At 45.3% G+C, this 18,970-nt stretch overlaps 1 protein-coding gene across 1 annotated transcript in view; it reads right to left on the reverse strand.

Annotated features, from left to right (window-relative positions):
* ACSS1 (acyl-CoA synthetase short chain family member 1) overlaps positions 1 to 18,970 on the reverse strand; it is a 126,371-nt gene that overhangs the window by 46,601 nt on the left and 60,800 nt on the right. Inside the window, exons 3-5 of the mRNA XM_083175965.1 lie at positions 13,854 to 14,053; positions 7,438 to 7,613; positions 1,096 to 1,248 (exon numbers count right to left, since the gene is read on the reverse strand). Coding sequence (XP_083032091.1) covers positions 1,096 to 1,248; positions 7,438 to 7,613; positions 13,854 to 14,053 — 529 coding nt within the window. The remainder of the gene's footprint in view (positions 1 to 1,095; positions 1,249 to 7,437; positions 7,614 to 13,853; positions 14,054 to 18,970) is intronic.

The raw sequence follows: 18,970 nt of genomic DNA on the forward strand, positions 1-18,970 counted from the left end.
CAGGGGGCGCCGGAGCCGAGCCGCTCATTACATATTCATATATTCACTGCACGATCATTACGATCGTGTGTAGTGAATATACGCCCCCCTGCTGGCACCCCCGGGGGGGCAGCCTGTGCTGCCTGGCACCCGGGGAGCCCACCTAACCCCCCACAAAGGTCTGGGCTAGGCAGAGAGACTACCATCTCTCTGCCTGCCACCGTCCTCAGGCTCCCTGCGGCAATCGCCGCAGGAGCTCATATTCGCCAGTCAGGGGCTCGCTGCCCCTGACTCGTTGAATACCGGAGCCCGCCGGCTCCGGAACGTGGCGAATGTGCAGCGAATCCAAAAAAGGATTCGCTGCACCTCGCAGGTATTCACATTGAATACCGCCCTCTATCTGATATTTGAGGAATCAATAAACTCAGGGAGTTATTTTGTTTTTGTGCCGGGTAAATACTGGCTGCTTTATTTTTACACTAAAATATAGATCTCACTTTGAAGTAAAACGCCACCCAAATCTACCTCTCTCTGCACAAGTAACATCTACCCCACCTGCAGTGCACATGGTATTGTCCATCTAAGAAGAATTTTGTCAGAAAGAGTGAACTAGAATAAGGCCCTATGTTACTAAGAAAGGTGTTTCACCACAGGTGAAACATACATTTAGAAGAAAGCCCAGGAGCAGAGCATTGTGTCCCTCCTGGAGAGGGTTATGTTGGGAGGTATGTAAAGTGGGATGTGAAGCCTAGTACAAACTGCATGAGCTGGGTGCAGTAGGGTCAGACCACCGGAGTGAGACGCAGTTGGACCAAGTGCTCACTGGCTCCAGGCAAAAACAGACAGGGACTACCACGCAGTGCTGCAGCTGCTCTTATAACCGGGGGCGGCTTTGACGGCGGAACAGCACAGACTGTGCCATGCTGGGGTTATCGGGTTATCGTCCACAGGCCCTTAGAAGCATTGCAGCAACCAATCAGAATCAGGCCTTTGATGAGTTATTCTGATCACTAAGCTACACATAGCACTGGCATTACATTGGTACCATGGGACTGAGAAATATTCCCCTTGAAGCTGTAATAACAGAAACACAATGTAAAAGTAGAGAACTCATACCTTGTGTGTTAGGGCAGCGTAGAGCAGGTACCCTGCCTGTGTGTGCACCACTCCCTTAGGCTTCCCAGTACTGCCAGAAGTGTACAGCATGAAGAGCATGTCCTCACTGTTCATTGTTTCTGGAACACAGACTGGTTCTGCTTTGGCCATCTCCTGGCAAATCACACAAAGGATGAAATGTATCATGTGGTTATCACCAATCCAATGATTATTTGTCTATACATTTCTACATGACATAGTTATACCACAATGTAATTGGCTATGCAATCATCAATATAAGCAATTAATTTGATTAAAAAGAAATAAATACTGCTTGCTAGTTGAGTCTCAATTATATCTTAATCTGGAAACACAGTATAAGATTATCTGTCCAATCTTCGTGGTTGGAACAAGAATCTGGTAATGTAATGGGGTATACACTCAGGCCAATCTGGCAGCCGTCAATATCGATGGCCACCGGACCCCTGGCATCAGTCGAGAGGAAGGGGGAGCTTCTAGCTGCCTCCATCTTTCATCTTATGCACCTCTCATTGCCTACTTTCATCTCTCATATCCTGAACCCCTTACTACCTCCTTCCCTCTCTCATCTGATTCACCTCTCATTTCCTGCTTCCTCTCATATTCTGTATCTCTCACTTCCTGTTTCTGTCTCTCATCTCCTGCATCTCTCACTGCCCGCTTTCCTCTCTCATCTCCTGCATCTTTCACTTCCTACTTCCCTCTCTCAGCTCCTGCATCTCTCACTGCCTGCATCCCTCTCTCATCTCCTGTACCATTCACTGCCTGCTTCCCTCTCTCATCACTTGCATCTCACTACCAACTTCCCTCTCTCATCTGATGCCCCTCTCATTGCCTACTTCCCTCTCTCATCTCCTGCATCTCTCACTGCCTGCTTGCTTCCCTCTCTCATCTCCTGCATCTCTCACTTCCTGCTTCCCTCTCTCATCTCCTGTACCACTCACTGCCTGCTTCCCTCTCTCATCTCCTGTACCTCTCACTGCCTGCTTCACTCTCTCATCTCCTGCATCTCACTACCAACTTCCCTCTCTCATATGATACCCCTCTCACTTCCTGCTTTCATCTCTTATCTACTGCATCTCTACTGCCTGCTTCCCTCTCCCATCTCCTGCATCTCAATACCTGCTTCCCTCTCCCATCTCCTGCAACTCTCACTGCCTGCTTCCCTCACTCATCTCCTGAACCCCTTACTACCTGGTTCCGTCTCATGCACCTCTCATTTCCTACTTTCCTCTTTCATCTCCTGCATCTCTCCCACGGGCATTCCATCGCACAGCACATAAAGTCTGCGCAGCCTGTGCTTTTTGAACTAGGTCCCGATCGCATTGCAATTCACCTGCGTTTTGATCGCATGCGTTGCGATCTAGTTCAAAACGCACAGGAAAATTGTCCTGTGTAAGGGCACAACATCAAGTTCCTCTTATTAGAAGGACTCAAAGCATGCTGCCTCCAGAATATTGTTTCTAATTATTTATTATTTATTTATTAACAGTATCTTAGGGTCCTGCTCACAAGCTTACGAGCGCTTAAACGCATTTGCATATACTCATGAATATGAATATGAGCCGCACCATCAGTTCCCGGACCGAATTCTCTTTACTATTCAACCTGAATCAGGCCCTTAGGATGTGGCTTAGGGTGTGGTGTTGCATTTGTGCTTGAGGATGGATGCATCTGCACAGTCATGTTCCACCTCTATTGTACTCTGTACACATCTTAACATGCATAGGGGCTTACATTTCAAAGCATGTTCGCAGGATATCCCTTTAAAAAAAAATACCTGCAAATATTAAGAGTTATCTGGTTCAATCCTCACCGTTAGGGATTAGGGGCTTTCTGTTGCAACTACAACAGTGTATGAGGACATATCTGTAGTTTCCCATTTAGCTCCAAACAGACTTCCACCACTTAATAAAATAACAAACCATTGACAACGGCGTTTTGCTCCTGATCTGCGGCACCCCGCTTGCATGACTCCATTGGTCATGCGGCTGCCCAGTGGTATTGCAGATGATCCATTACTGCATACTAAGAGGTGCAATGCCTCCTGCTGCAGTACCATAGTAGTGCTATTGCTACTGCGTCCATGTAAGAAGTAGCATTATTCCATGTCCAGACCTGAATCAGGCCCCATAGGCACAGTCACAGACATCGTAAGATACCTACAGCTATACATGCACAGGCCCCAGGTTCATGAAAGCCCACAGCACACTCCCTGAGCCCATGTAATATACTGTACTCATCTCTCTGCAGTCCGGTGTCAGCACAGGAGATTGAAGTGGCAGCTATTATTATAGATTTGCAATTTGCAAATCTTCCTCTTATCTTCCTCTCTTAGGGGAATATTCAATCTCCGGCAAGCACCTCCTGTCGGGGAGATGCCCGCCGGGCCCTATTCAATGCTGTCTTCCCCGACAGCATTGAGCAGGGTATCTCGGCAGAATGAGCCCAACATCACTAGCTGTCGGGCTTGTTCTGCCGAGAACAGCCAGGAAGTGACGAGCCTCTTCCTGGCCGCAACTCGCGGTCACGCCCCCTTCTCGCTCCCCGGCAGGCGGGACATTGTATCCCGCCTGCATGTTCTCAATCGAGCTGACCGAGAATGGGACTGGGTCACGGCGGTCGAGCAAGCTTGACTGCCGTGACCCTCACATTGAATACCCCCCTTAAGTCCAATTTACAGAAGTGACAAAAGTATGACACTACAAACTGTCCACATCACCATAACCTTAGTTATCATACATAAAGACACTTATCCATTAACTGACAACCAACTGTGTCTGCAATGGAGGATAATGTATCTTGGCAAACAATCTTCAAAGCATTCCCTAAAAGTGCTGAAAAAACTATTTCCTTCGCTGTGAAAGCAAACACAATCCAGAAGAAGCTGCATAGATTCAGCAGAACGTCTTGTGGTGTGCTGACGTGGGAACATTTTTGCATACCGAACCCTACAAACCAGCCAGATAACAACGGTATCAGGAATATACTAACACATGCCCAAAAAAAGCACAAAAACCAAATTCACAAGCTACACAGTGCTAAGTTGATTAAAATTGAAACTATTTTAGTACATTCAAAAATATAAATTTATACTACTAGTAATAAATGTTTTATTGTTTAAATAGCACATTTCACCAAATGCAACTTTTTTTTAAATTTGGATCTTTGGATTTTTTTAAATTTGGATCATTGGATAGACAGCAACTAGGTCAACAAGCATTAGGGCGACATGCATGAATGTCGACATGACTGAAGGTTGACATGGGGTTTGGTCGACAAGGTCATTAGGTCAACATGGGGAAGGTCGACAGTCAAAATGTCGACATGGGTTTTTTTTCTCGCTTTTTTTAGTACAGAATGTTGACACAGTCGACATGGACACTAAAAAAGTGTGCTGCGACCCCTCGCATGGCTCGCTATGCTCAGCACACTATTTTATTCTCCCACCACACCCTAGTGGATGGGAGGGCATGAAATACCTAAAACACCCAAAGAGAAAAAAAGCAAGTATCATTATGGTGCACTGAGGATTAAATGGTCATTAAAAATTACCTTTATGATATTTCATAAAATATGGCTTCTTGTTCCTATATCCAAGAGCCAAAATACCCTTCTGAGTGAAATATAAAAAATATATATTTGTGAAAAAAGAAAGAAAAAAATATATTTGTGATATTAAAAAATGAGAGAGGCAAATGGCTGTGTGTTCGCTTAATATATATATATATATATATATATATATATATATATATATATATATGTGTGTGTGTGTTTTTAGGGAATAAATGTTCCTTTTTATTGTACTATCAGTTACTACCTAATACCACTTTTACAACAGAATGCCGGGTAGGACCCGGGAAATTGAACACGGGAAATTGCCAGGGCATGCCCTGCCTCAGACCCCAGTTACACTGCACTTCAATCCAGGTTATTCCTGTGTAATGCCTAATGCCCTTTTACACTGAAAAGGGATCAGCCCTGTCTTTCTTTGCTGGTGTCATTAAAAATGGACCTTTTGGGCTGTTTGAGATGAGGTCACAAGAAAGGGAAAAGGGAGGGGATGGGGTCTGCTCCCAGCATTGCAGCAAAGATGGCAAATAGTCAGGCTGAGGGTGATGCTGTCGGACACACTGTGTGACAGCCAGCCTGTGTTGCTGCAGATGAGGCTGTAGACACACTGGGGAGATTGCCTCCAGCACAGACTGTTGCTGTAGTGTAGGGTACAGGCTGCAAACAGCGTGGTAATGCTGCTTCTGCTGCTGCTGTGCTGCTCCATGTGACCTGTGCGGGTCTCCGGCAGATGACATCATCTGCCAGAGACGCAGAAGCACCAATCAGCTCTTCGCAGCCTTCTCCCCGCCAAATAACCAGGGTAATGACCATTTACAAAGCAACACGGATATATGAGTAAAAGCTACTAACTGGCTCTATATATGAGTAAAAGCTTCCGCAATTGCATCTATCAAAGCCTAACCAGCACCAGTTATATAAGGGGGAGTTCTGTGTTTTATGTATGTAAGTCTTGCAATTTTTTATTAAATTTATATATATTCAGTACAGCGCTGTTCCTACCTCTTTTTTGCTAATGACCATTTACACCACCCTGAGCCCCGGATAAGCCCCGTGTCCGACCCTGAACATTTGCCGGGTCAGATTCCCGGGAAACAGGAACCGTGTTATTTTTTTTCAGCCCATTTACACCACGCCCCGCCCCGGACTGGAGCGCCAATATCCCGGGTCCAACCTCTGGTGTAAAAGGGGTATAAATGTCAGAGATCTTAAGGTCCATACACACTGAGCGGCTTTCCCCCTGACTGGCACCGATAGCGGGGGCGGACGGCTTTGAATAGCGATCGCATTCATCGCTGGGGGGAAAGCCTCCATTCATCGCTTTCCCCAGGGCCCGGCGCCGACGAGGGGGGAGGACGGCGTTGCATAGCGGAGCGCTATGCAAATCCGTCCTCAAAGCCGCTCATCTGCTGGTAATACCAGCAGATGAGCGGCTTCCCCGGCAATGATGCGGGAGCACGCATCACCGCTGATCGCCGGGCCATAGACACTTGGCGGCTTTGAGCTGAAAGACGCTCAAACTTGCTGTTTTAGAGCGGTTTTCAGCTCAAAGTCACCCAGTGTGTATGGGCCTCTGATGTTCAGAGTGATCTCACAGGCATATTACTGAGAGAATTTTTATTGTAGCAATTTCCTCTGTGACTTTCAGTTCATATGTAACAGTGGGGCAGATGTATGATCCGTCGTTATGGGGGAGAAGGGTATCAGCGCACGTTATGTGCACTGATACCGCTTCTCCCCCATGTATGAAGGAGCCGGGATGCGGTAAAGGACAGGGGCGCTATGCTCCGCTGTCCATATCGGCGCTGCTATCAAATATGATAGCAGTCCGAATGTATGAACGGTAAGCATCGCTGACCGTTCCGCACAAAGCCGGGTTTGGCTTCGCCAGCATCAGGCTGGCGAAGCCCTATCTAAACAGCAGGGACAGCGCTGTCCCTGCTGTTAGGTCTGGGCTGCGCTGGGGATCTCGCGTGAATAGCGAGATCCCGCGCATGCCCAGTGCGGCCGGCCGGGGTACAGGAGATAGCGCATCAGTATTAACTGATGCGCTATCTCCAGAAAGGGACATCGCTGGAGGGGGGAGTTAACGCTCCCCTGCTTCGGCAGACAAGATGTTAATACATCTTGTCGATGTCCCTTCCTGCTTCGCCTCGCTATTGAGGCGAAGCAGGAAGTATCATAGCGGCGCGATAAGCGCTGCTATGATACATCTGCCCCAGTATCCTTTTTATTATTGTTCATTGAAGCATTGTCACAGAAATAGTACAAAATTCGCTCAGCTTTTCTATTGCTTGCTTGAATGCATGGAAATGTGTTCAGTGCTTTTCAAGACTACATAAGGCATCATTAAATGTATTATTTTGTCTGCAGGGAAGGTGTTGTGTACGCTAATATTAGACAGGCTTAGATAGTGCTGATCTTCAGGGTACCCGATAATAAGCAGTATGACCCCCGGGAGCCTTAAGATTTATTATTCCTATATGGTGATCACTCGCTGATATATACTTCGGGTTTATCTCAGTGGTACTTGTTCATGGATCTATAAGTTTGGCGGTATCTTGGTGCTGATCATTTCTACCACAGTCGGTAGCTGCCACTGACTGTGGTAGAAATGATCAGCAGCGAGATGTACGAGGCTTTTGGGGGATTCCGATATTGTATTGATTTCATTTTTTGTTTAAATACCATCAAAAACCACCGGACACCATATCCTATTAGCAGATCTAAGTATACATCTAAATGACGTACTTCTTCAAGAGGTATGTCAAGATTACCCAATTCGACTTTGTTGTCTGTCCTCTGAGCAACAAAGACATGTTTAATTGAAGGGCAGTTCTTGACAGCTTCATCCACAGTCTTCTTCAGTTCTATCAGACGTCCGCCTCTCACTCCCTGGTTGAATGTGATGACAGCTTTGCAGGTGGCTATTGAGATAGACAAGTGGTGATGCAGTAAGTCACATTTAGCAGATCCTATGTTGGATACAACAATCAGCTAAAAACATATATAACAAGATCTATTAGACATATTAGCTTCCCTAAACACAAATTTGCCCCAAACTTTATGAACTATGATATGACATCTTCTCGGTTGCGGTAATCTTTATGACATTTGTAATTTTTGCTCATAGTTTGAACGTAGGCAAGAGTTCCCCACTTGCAGTTGGTTGCGGTGACATTTTCCGTTGCCAGTTCTGCATTCAATAGTGGCAGCCTGCTTAGATAGCTACCAATTAAATGAACAGGGCCACTGGTTGGTCAAAAGTGACATTCAAGGTTGCATAACCTCTACTAACCATATCGAGGACCAAGCTTACAACTATGTGGTTGGTGTATCAAACAGCAATAAGAGCGGAAAAAAGGACCAGTGAAGAATTGGCAATAGCAACCAATCAGAATCTACCTATTCTTTTATAGCATAAAGGTTACCTCAAAGCTGATTGGTTGCTTATTTGCTGAAAATATGTAGTATACCCCTTTCACACCAGCCAAAATAAACAACCCGGGACTAGTGCTGGTGTAAAGGCTCCTGGGCAAAAATCCCAGGACCGATAGCAGGGTTGCTCCGGACCAGCGCGGGATACCGGCTGGTGTGAAATGTACTTACCCGGCTTCCCGGCTTGTTGTCGCTCTCTACCATAGGGTAAGTTGCCTGTCTCTGTCTCCCGGGAGATGGACATGTACTTGAATGGCGCAGGTGACAGCAGGGCAGCAGCTGGAATCCCTGGTGATAAGGCCGCTGCAGTGGGTTGTCCCCGGTATACATAGGCATAGGCTGGGCGGTGTGTATCCCAGGTGGGCAGATCTAGGACTCGGCCTCCTTACAAACACTCTGGCTTCCGTTGACGCAGTTCCAATATTCAGCAGTCAGCAGGGGGCGGGGACCGGGATAGGCGTTGATTGGCTGCCGCTGAGCTCGGGGGGTATCCCTACAGACGGTACATGAGATGACTCACAACCCTTTCACACCAGAAAATTCAGGGACTAGGCTGGTGTGAAAGTAGCCAACCATTGCATTTTCTGGTGTGAAAGTGGTATTAGTCATTGTGCGAATAGGATGCACCAGGAAACTGTGTTGATCATATTGATATGTGACACATGTACAGATATGTCCTCATAATCTAGCCTCAACACGCTATACACCACATGATGCCTTGCGTGAGTGAGCAGGCAGTTCCTGTGCAACTCTGCTAACGTCGGGAGTGGTGGTTTGTTTGCCACACTTTATTCACATCACTATGTAGATATGATATACAAACAGATGCCACAAATCAAAATTACATGCAGCTTACCTATAATCTATGTTTGATTGCTATTGTATGTTGCAATACACTGTTTTCCTGGAAAACACTTCAATGCATTTCATATACAGACACAGATTCAGGCGTGCACTGAGTATAGGCAAGCTATATATAATTTTAATCAGTAGTATCTGCTTGTGTATTTTATTTGGATAGTGATGCAAATAAGATGCCTCTTTGAGGACAAATGCACAAAAAGATGCCCAGCGGCTAGAAGGCTGTTCAACCCTAGTTCGCTGTTGAAGTACTGTGCAGCGCATATTTGCTTATGTGCATGTGCAGGGCTTCTATGCAGGCACCTTCGGAGACTTGCATAGTCTCTGAGGCGCTCACAAAGGAGGAGTTGTAGGAGGCGGGCAGAGGGCTTTCGCATGCGTACTACCTGCATTTCCTGGGCGTACCCATGAAAACGATGGGTGCACCAAGGAAAACGCTGTCTCCATGGATGGGCGGCTGGCGTAACCTAATTTCAGCTGCCCCCCTGTTCTCGGAGCAGGTTGGCGCTAACCCAAGTCTGCAGAGATTTGAGAACACTACAGAAATCATTCAGTGGTCGGCGACCATCGAATGATTTCAGGCCCACATGCAAGCCTGCAAATGGAGGTTTATGCAAAACATCCATTCACAGTGCAGCGGGGACAATTGGCGTGTAGTGGGAGGTGGGCATTCGCACGCCCCGGCAGGCGGCGTTACATGGCTTGCAAAGCAGCGAAAAAAAAAATATATATATATATATATATATATATATATATATATATATACGAAGAAGGTGCGGCACTCGGCAATGCTTAGAAATAAGTCACGGAGCCATAAATGTGGACAACGTTTCAGTTGTATTAAACAACTTTTTTCAAGTCAAACATACATGTAAGTGATGAGTAACATACCTTTATAGAAGACATGCAAAACCTAAGTGAACAGTGCTGGACGGCGCCGGGCAGGACACAGCGTCAGTCCGGGAGCCGCCACTAGTGATGACGTCATTGCGCAGCCGCGTCATGCACGTCAGTTCAGTGTACCCTGTCACCATGGAAACTGGTGTGGGAACAGAATAAGAAAAAACAATGATTAACGATGTAGCACGAAATACAAGAACTGTAAAACATCATAAAAAAAGCAACTAAGGCATTGAAGTTATACAGGACAAATATACATATTGGCAGCATAAGGTATCAAACGTTTGCAAAATTAGCGAAAACATGCGTAGGACAGCATTTCATTAAGCCCTTTGGGGGCAATTACATCCAATTTATGAATCCACTTGGCTTCACATTGGATGAGTTTAAGGGCCCGATTGCCACCCCTGATGGACAGGGGGATAGTGTCAATGATACGATATCTTAATGAAGACAAGGGATGTTTGGCAGTGGCAAAGTGACGAGCCACTGGCTGTTCACTAGTGCCGGTGGTAAGGGCTTTGCGAATGGCAGAGCGGTGGGCTGCCATGCGATCCTTAAACTTGCATTCGGTTTTCCCTATGTAGGACAAACCTGAATCGCAACTGGCTGACAGAGACGTTTATACTTTGTTGTCTAAGGACCCTACTCCCCAATTTAGACGCTCCTTGGCCATTACACTCAAGCAAGCGGTACAAGTTGGTCTCATGACCCAAGCAATCAGTGACATCCTCATTCCTGCTTTTCCTTTGGTCCCTTTGTTTTACACCCTCCCAAAAATCCATAAACGTTTAGTTAATCCCCCCGGGCGCCCCATCATCGCCGCCCGTGACTCCCTCTTTCAACCTACTGCAATTTTTTTGGATTCTCTGCTACAACCGTTGGTTCAACGTGAAGGAAGCTTCCTGCTGGATACTGGTTCCTTCTTATCTAAGCTTAAAGAACTGCCACATATCCCTGCTAACTGTTGGCTCATTGGATTGGATGTAGTAAGTTTGTATACTTCCATCCCCCATGCTTTTGGCTTACAAGCCACTAAACGTTTTTTACTTCGCAGGAGTACTTTTTCTCCCGAGCAAATTAATGTTATCATTGACTTATTGGAATTGGTCCTTACCAACAACTTCTTTTTATATGATGGGCAATTTTACAGGCAAGCTCGGGGCTGCGCGATGGGTTCTAGCGCAGCTCCGAGCTATGCCAATATTGTAATGTATGCTATTGAGGATGATGTTTTTTACAATAATAGTAATGTCATGGAGAACACTGTCTTTCTTGGTCGCTATATAGACGACGTGTTTATTGTATGGTCTTCATCCCATGAATCATTTGCCTCCCTTATAGCAACACACAATGCTTCCTCTTGTCCCATTAAATTTACATTTTCTGCCAGCCAATTAACCATGAATTTTCTAGATGTTACCGTGTCTCTCAGTAACAACAATATCAGTACCACTCTGTTTAAGAAAGATACCGACAGAAACCTTCCTCTGCTATCCTCAAGTTGTCACCCGTCCGGTCTCAAACGCGGTTTGCCGTATTCCCAGATGATACGCATCCTGCGCATCAATAGCAACCGCGATACCGCCTTATTACACATAGATGAGCTTATTGCTAAATTTCAAACACGGGGTTACAGGCTTTCTGATCTGGTTAAGGCTAAAGAAAAAGCCTTGTTGTGTAACCAAGATTCGTTGTTGAAGAAAAAAGATCCGTCATTACCCAAACCTTCCAAACTTCCATGGGTTAATAAATACAATATTGCTTCTCCAACTATTAATTCTATCACTAAAAAACACTGGCCGGTCATCAAATCCGACCCCCAATTGCCATTTTCCGATACTTCTCTCATGCCATGCTACTCCCACGGGAGGAATTTAAAAGATTGGTTGGTCAAAACTGACTTGTCCAAAATTAAAACTTCCAACGTTACAGAATCTTTTCTCACTTCCATTCCCACGGGCTGCACCCGCTGCGGGTGCGTTACCTGCCAATTTATGCTAGCAGGCAAATCCTTTCCTCATCCCCACACCGGGAAAAACATTTTGATAAAACATCATGTCAATTGCGATACCACCTTTGTGGTTTATCAAATTTTATGTCCCTGTGGTTTGTCCTACATAGGGAAAACCGAATGCAAGTTTAAGGATCGCATGGCAGCCCACCGCTCTGCCATTCGCAAAGCCCTTACCACCGGCACTAGTGAACAGCCAGTGGCTCGTCACTTTGCCACTGCCAAACATCCCTTGTCTTCATTAAGATATCGTATCATTGACACTATCCCCCTGTCCATCAGGGGTGGCAATCGGGCCCTTAAACTCATCCAATGTGAAGCCAAGTGGATTCATAAATTGGATGTAATTGCCCCCAAAGGGCTTAATGAAATGCTGTCCTACGCATGTTTTCGCTAATTTTGCAAACGTTTGATACCTTATGCTGCCAATATGTATATTTGTCCTGTATAACTTCAATGCCTTAGTTGCTTATTTTATGATGTTTTACAGTTCTTGTATTTCGTGCTACATCGTTAATCATTGTTTTTTCTTATTCTGTTCCCACACCAGTTTCCATGGTGACAGGGTACACTGAACTGACGTGCATGACGCGGCTGCGCAATGACGTCATCACTAGTGGCGGCTCCTGGACTGACGCTGTGTCCTGCCCGGCGCCGTCCAGCACTGTTCACTTAGGTTTTGCATGTCTTCTATAAAGGTATGTTACTCATCACTTACATGTATGTTTGACTTGAAAAAAGTTGTTTAATACAACTGAAACGTTGTCCACATTTATGGCTCCGTGACTTATTTCTAAGCATTGCCGAGTGCCGCACCTTCTTCGTATATATTGTTCTTCTTGTGAAGGCACCGGACACAGTATTCAGCATCATTGGGAGTGCCTGACCTATCGCTCTTTATATATATATATATATATATATATATATATATATATATATATATATATATATATATATATATATATATATATATAGTAACCATATAAATATATTTATATAAACATGCTGCTTTTTTCATACTGATTTACCTATATAAATGTCAAAATCTAGCAAATGTATTTAATATTCCTATGACACTAACACAGTAATGTCAGGTTAGCTCCCATCCGCTCGGGTAAGATTATTTTTGCAGGGCATTTCCCTAGTTCAAGGTGAGAATTTACTACAAGAATCTGCTCAATGGTAATATTTATACCAAAAAAAAAAAAACCTCATATATATATAATTAAAAATCGAAGCGTTGCAATATTTTAATGTTTTCATTGCAACTCAAGTGTTATTTATTCAAAGCAAACGTGTGTAAGAAGTGTCAGTAACACGATAGCTGGAAATATCTTTTGGACTTTAGTTAGTCAGCATTGGTCTGATAAAATGAAAGAAGAATAACCAAAATAGAATCATGACTAACCGGTTGTGAACGCAAGAGCCCATAAATGTAAACTGAGTGCTAGAAAACAGCATCTATAATTCATATGGATTTGACTCTGCCTCCAGGCACACGCAGCAAAAAAATTATCTAATGATTTATTGAGGGTTATTAAAGACTTCTCTCAAGCTGCAGCTGTCTTCCTCCTTCTCTGCACCAGACCCTCCCAGAATCTCCAAATCACAGTAGTTTGTAATGTTAGCAACTATTCAAAGCTTCATATTAACAGCTGCAAACACGAAATGTTTCTAACACTAAAACAATGGGCCCGATTCAGACGTGATCGCTGCTGTGCTAAGTCGCGACACTTGCTAGCGAAGCAATCCTGCTACTGTTTTCCTTCACTAGCTGCCTGCAAGGTGACTGACAGGAAGCCGGCATCGAGGGTGATAAAGTTTTCCCCTTAGTTTCTAAGTTATGGTATTGTAAGTATGATGTGTACCAAGTCTTTTATGCAACACATATATTCCCCTGCTTTATATCATGGCATTATATTATTAATAAAGTAGAAGAAGAGATATTACTTACCATCGTTGATTCGTCCGGACAAGGATTCCGCACTGAAACCAGCAAACACAACAGTATGTACCGCGCCAATTCTGGCACAAGCTAACATGGATGCCACAGCCAATGGTGAAACGGGCATGTAGATGGCCACCCGATCACCCTTTTGTATGCCATACTTCTTCAGGGTGTTGGCAATTCTGCACGTGGTTTCAAGGAGTTCTCTGCAGAGAAATTATTAAATATTAAAGCCAGACATGTCAACCATACAACACAATGATTTTATCCATTTTTACCAAATAATCTATTATATTAGAGCGTCACTTCAGGACATCGACCATACATGTCACTTATGTGACATGTATGTGAATGCACGACCCTCAGCCCTGGTCACAAGTTACAGTAGTCACACCTACACTAAGCTAGATGCATAAGGTGTGACTGAGTATAATGTGAGACATCCATATGTAAAATTCATTCTGCCGAAACACCCAAAGGACGCATCTCTTCGAGGGAGGAATCAAAAGAGGCCCATGTGCCGTCTGCGCGCAGGCCGACCATCTCTATCACTGGCTAAGTTCTGCAGTAGACTTGGCACTTGCCACGAATGTGCCATTTTCCTGGAGCAATGTGCATATGTCAATTTCAGGAAACATAGCACCTGTGGCATATACATCGTGGTACGCACAACCCTGATCAAAAGGTATTTGCAGTGAGTGTTATGTGGCCCCTCTGGACCCAGGGGCCAGTGTGTACAATCCATCCTGAACCCATTTTATGTATGCCTGTGTTTCTCTAAAGCCGCCCATAGACAGTCCGTTCCCGGACCGTCCGTTCTGTACTATGAGAAGCGTGCTCCCGCGCATCTCATAGTACGATACAAAAAGTATGTGCTGCACATACTTTTTGTACTAGCTGTTCATCTCATCGCATTGCATGCACTATGCATGCACAAGGCATGCGATGCGATGTGTACTATATAAGTACACAATGGATCCGTTAAATGTGACTCACATGCTGACTATAACACATGCCCAGATTGCAAAAAATAATTTGATACAACCACATTCAGATTTGTGTACATCTCAGATGGGCAGGGGCTATCCTGGGGGCAAGTCCAGAGCACTGGCCCATAAGTAACAATCACAGAGTATGACGTCAGCTCTGGCCCCACCCCTGTTTCTATCACAGCACCAGAGTAAGTCCTGGGCTACACACAGACTGCACACACTAGGAAAATCATTTGATGGTAAATGATTGCAAATCGATTTGCAGGTAATCACAGGGTTATTGAAAACTTTATCTCACATTTTACACTGGCAGTACACCGTAATGCCCATTATACATTATGCCACACACTGTGATGCCGATTACGCTACACAAAGCAATGCCCATTACACGCTTCACCACACACTGTGATGCCCATTACACGCAAGACCACACACTGTAATGCCCATTACATGCTACGCCACACACCGTGATGCCCATTAAATGCTATGCCACACACTGTGATGCCCATTACACGCTACGCTACACACCGTGATGCCCATTACATGCTACGCCACACACTGTGATGCCCATTACATGTTTTGCCACACACTGTGATGCCCATTACACGCAAGACCACACACTGTAATGCCCATTACATGCTACGCCACACACTGTGATGCCCATTAAATGCTATGCCACACACTATGATGCCCATTACACGCTACGCTACACACCGTGATGCCCATTACATGCTACGCCACACACGATGATGCCCATGACATGTTATGCCACACACTGTGATGCCCATTACACATTATACCACACTGTAATGCCCATTACATATAATACCACATGCTGTAATACCTATTATATTTTATGCCACGTAAGTGCCGCTTACCAACATGCTCACTGGTTTCTTGTTTGATGCCAGGGGTTGCATGCTAGAACACTAAGCCAGACACTGTGATGCACATTACATGTTATGCGAGGGCTCAACAAATTTTATGTTAATGTAGGAGCCAGGATAAAAGTGTAGGAGCTAGGCAAAACAAAAATAGGGAGAGTGTGCACCAAAAATTTACACCGTAATGCCTATTACACGTCACACATATTACACCACGTGCCATAATGCCCATTACACATTATACCAAACCACATAATGCCCATTACACATTATACCAAACACCATAATACCATTACATATTATACCACACTGTAATGCCCATTACATATAATACCACACACCATAATGCCTATTACATTTTATGCCACATAAGTGCTGATTACGCACATGCTCGTTGCTATGGGTTTCTTCACATCAGGGCACATGGTGGGGGTTCAACCAATGTTTGCATCATGGAACACCACCAAGTCTCCACTCTCACTTTCTGAGTGCCTGCTCCTGGGGCCACCTGGGTGCAAGTGAAGTCTCATTTCACTGAGCTGCTGCCTTGCTCTGCTTCCTGGAGTCTTGGGACATGGGTGCCGCTGGCCAGGGCACACAGTGGGGGTTGCAGGACAGCCATTGGTTGCTCTGTATCCTGGAGTCCTGGGGAAGTGGGCCGCGACCTGGGACAGTCGCTGGGGTCTGGGCACTGACAGCCAGGGCACATGGTGGGGGTTGAGCCGGTGAGGGACGTAACAGTGCCTGTGAGACCACTAGTCACTCTCATGCCACAGCACAGCTGCGGCCATCACGCCATCAGCCCCTCAGCTCATAATGCCCACACTACTAACACTGCGCTCATGCACACATTTCCCACAGGAGTAGCATCCCCCTTCCACCAGTGTCTGCCCGGGTTCCCAGTCCCTCCCGTGTCAGCCTTGCCCCCCTTCATGTCAGTGTCTGCCCTGTCCCCCTTAACCTCAGTGTCAGCCCTGTGCTAAGCTAAACTCATATAACATGAGATCTAAATACAGCAGCTCTAGTGATAATAACACCATGGACATCAGGGACAAGGTGGGTCTCAAACCTGCAGCACCTAGCTTCCCAGGCACAGGCATTAGCACTGCACCACTGTGCCTGCCCACAGCTGCACATAGCTCTGAGACCCTTGAAGCTCATTTGCAATATGACATGATCGCTCACTGGCGGCACCTCTGGCAGATGCTGGAACTACCTGCTTAACATAAGTGAATGCCTGATAAGAGAAGGGACCCCCATACCACCTTACTGCCCACTCAGGTTCCTGGGACCATTACCAGCCTCCTATCACAGGGGCAGATGTATTGAGCAGCAGCCAGTCATCTCCTGTCATTTTCCAAGCACAGCCTGTAACTTCACAGTTGGAGCTGATTGGCTGTTGCATTATCACTTTTTAAGTTTATTACTTCCCCAGGTTTAATACCTCTGCCTCAAAGTAAGGAGCGGCCAGAGCAGGGGTCTGATCTGTCTCCTGTACCTGTGTGAGGGACCTGCCAAGGCTGTCAGTAGTGCTGCTCATGCATCCAGCTCATCACAGGTAGCGGGTGAACAGGATGAACCTGAACCTGAGGGGGAGGGGAAAACTTTGGGCCTGATTCAGACCTGCTCACTAGGCTGCATATATTCACTGCCTAGCGAGCTGGTAAATGCCTCCCCGCCAAACACATGCCCACCCAGCCAAATCACCATCAAATGATTTTTCCACACTTTGGTATGAAAAGTAAGTCTATACTTACTTTTCAAATGCCCGTTTTCTACTGAATTGGGGGCGGGTGCTATTGAAGAGAAGACGCTGATATGTGTCAGGACTTGTACATGTATTTTGTCTTACACGTTCCCTTCACACTACTCTGTGTTCCCCAGCTGGGGTATTCTCAAACAGCCGCAGCGCAGCCTGCTGAACAGAGCTCCGAGTCTAGGACATAGCGGGGGAGAATCATTCAGTATCAGCGCTCCCCCCTCTGTGTCCACAAAAATGGAAACACTGGGCGTCCCTTTGCCTGTTAGGGGCGGGTGCATGTTGTCGGTGCCTGCTCAAGATTCGCAAAAAAAAAAGCAGCCGCCAAATGACTCCTGGGTCACGTTGCGGCTGCGAGCGGCAGCGATAGGAGGAGAAATCAATTGACGGTAAGTAACCATTGAATGAAAACACGTAACCCAGCGAGCAGGTCAGTCTGAATCGGGCCCATGGAAACCTGTTACAATATTACAAATGACACGTAAAAAGAAGAAATACTGTAGTGCTTGGATGGGTCTGTGTGCTTTCCAAATATCAATCCTATATTATATAATCCTATATAAGATCAATAGAAATAATTGCACATTAAACAACCATTTAAATCCAAGGAATAAAAAAAAATGTTCTTTTCAGATTACTAAATGAAAAGCCAGTAACCCTGTGACTCCCCAGAGTATAATAAGAGTACTGTGTTTTGATTTATTATTTATTCAGTAGTAAATGGTTTGTTTTGACAGCTTTATTCAGTCATGTTCTATTTGGGTGCTCAGGGGTAACTACAGTACATTAATGAGGTCATGAGAATCAGGAACTATAGCCAATAACCAGATGTTACTGTATATGCAGATAACCAGATGCTATATGCAGATAACCCATACCTGACGACTTTCAGGAGAAGTCCAGAGAGGAGTGAAAGGTTGATGGGAAGAGGCTTCGTTTTGGGGGCGGGGCTGATGTCACCAAGCCCTGCCCCCATGACAAGCAACCGCATCAATTTGCGGGTCCGTGGATGGGAGGAGGGGCTGAAATGACGCAAAATGACGCGATTTGCGCCATTTTAGCACCACCCCCTTCCCGCGGACCCTCAAAATTCTGAGTTTTATACCGTGGGGAAGGGGGAGCAGGGTCTGGGACTCAAGTCCCAGCATCCGGGCATTAAAGGGCCCACTTGGTATCTTAGTGTTTTTTTACACAAATCGCACATGTGCATTAAATTGCACATTTTCATGACTAAAATTCACATTCCATTAAGTAGTTGATTTCTTCAAAAAATTTGCAATTTGAAAACATGCAATATGGTGTGATTTCTGAATTTTATTAAAAAATCGCATCCTATAAAATGTCACCCAAGATATTTTTTCTACACAACTTTTTTTATTTGAATTTATATAACATTTTTAGCGGATATTTTGCACATCTCTCACAGAGATATTGGCACTCCAAGGGTTAAGCAGCTCTTTGAAGCCCTGATAACAAATAAATATATCG

Source organism: Crinia signifera, chromosome 3 (assembly GCF_055691185.1).
Source record: "Crinia signifera chromosome 3, ASM5569118v1, whole genome shotgun sequence".
Taxonomy (NCBI): Eukaryota; Metazoa; Chordata; class Amphibia; order Anura; family Myobatrachidae; genus Crinia; species Crinia signifera.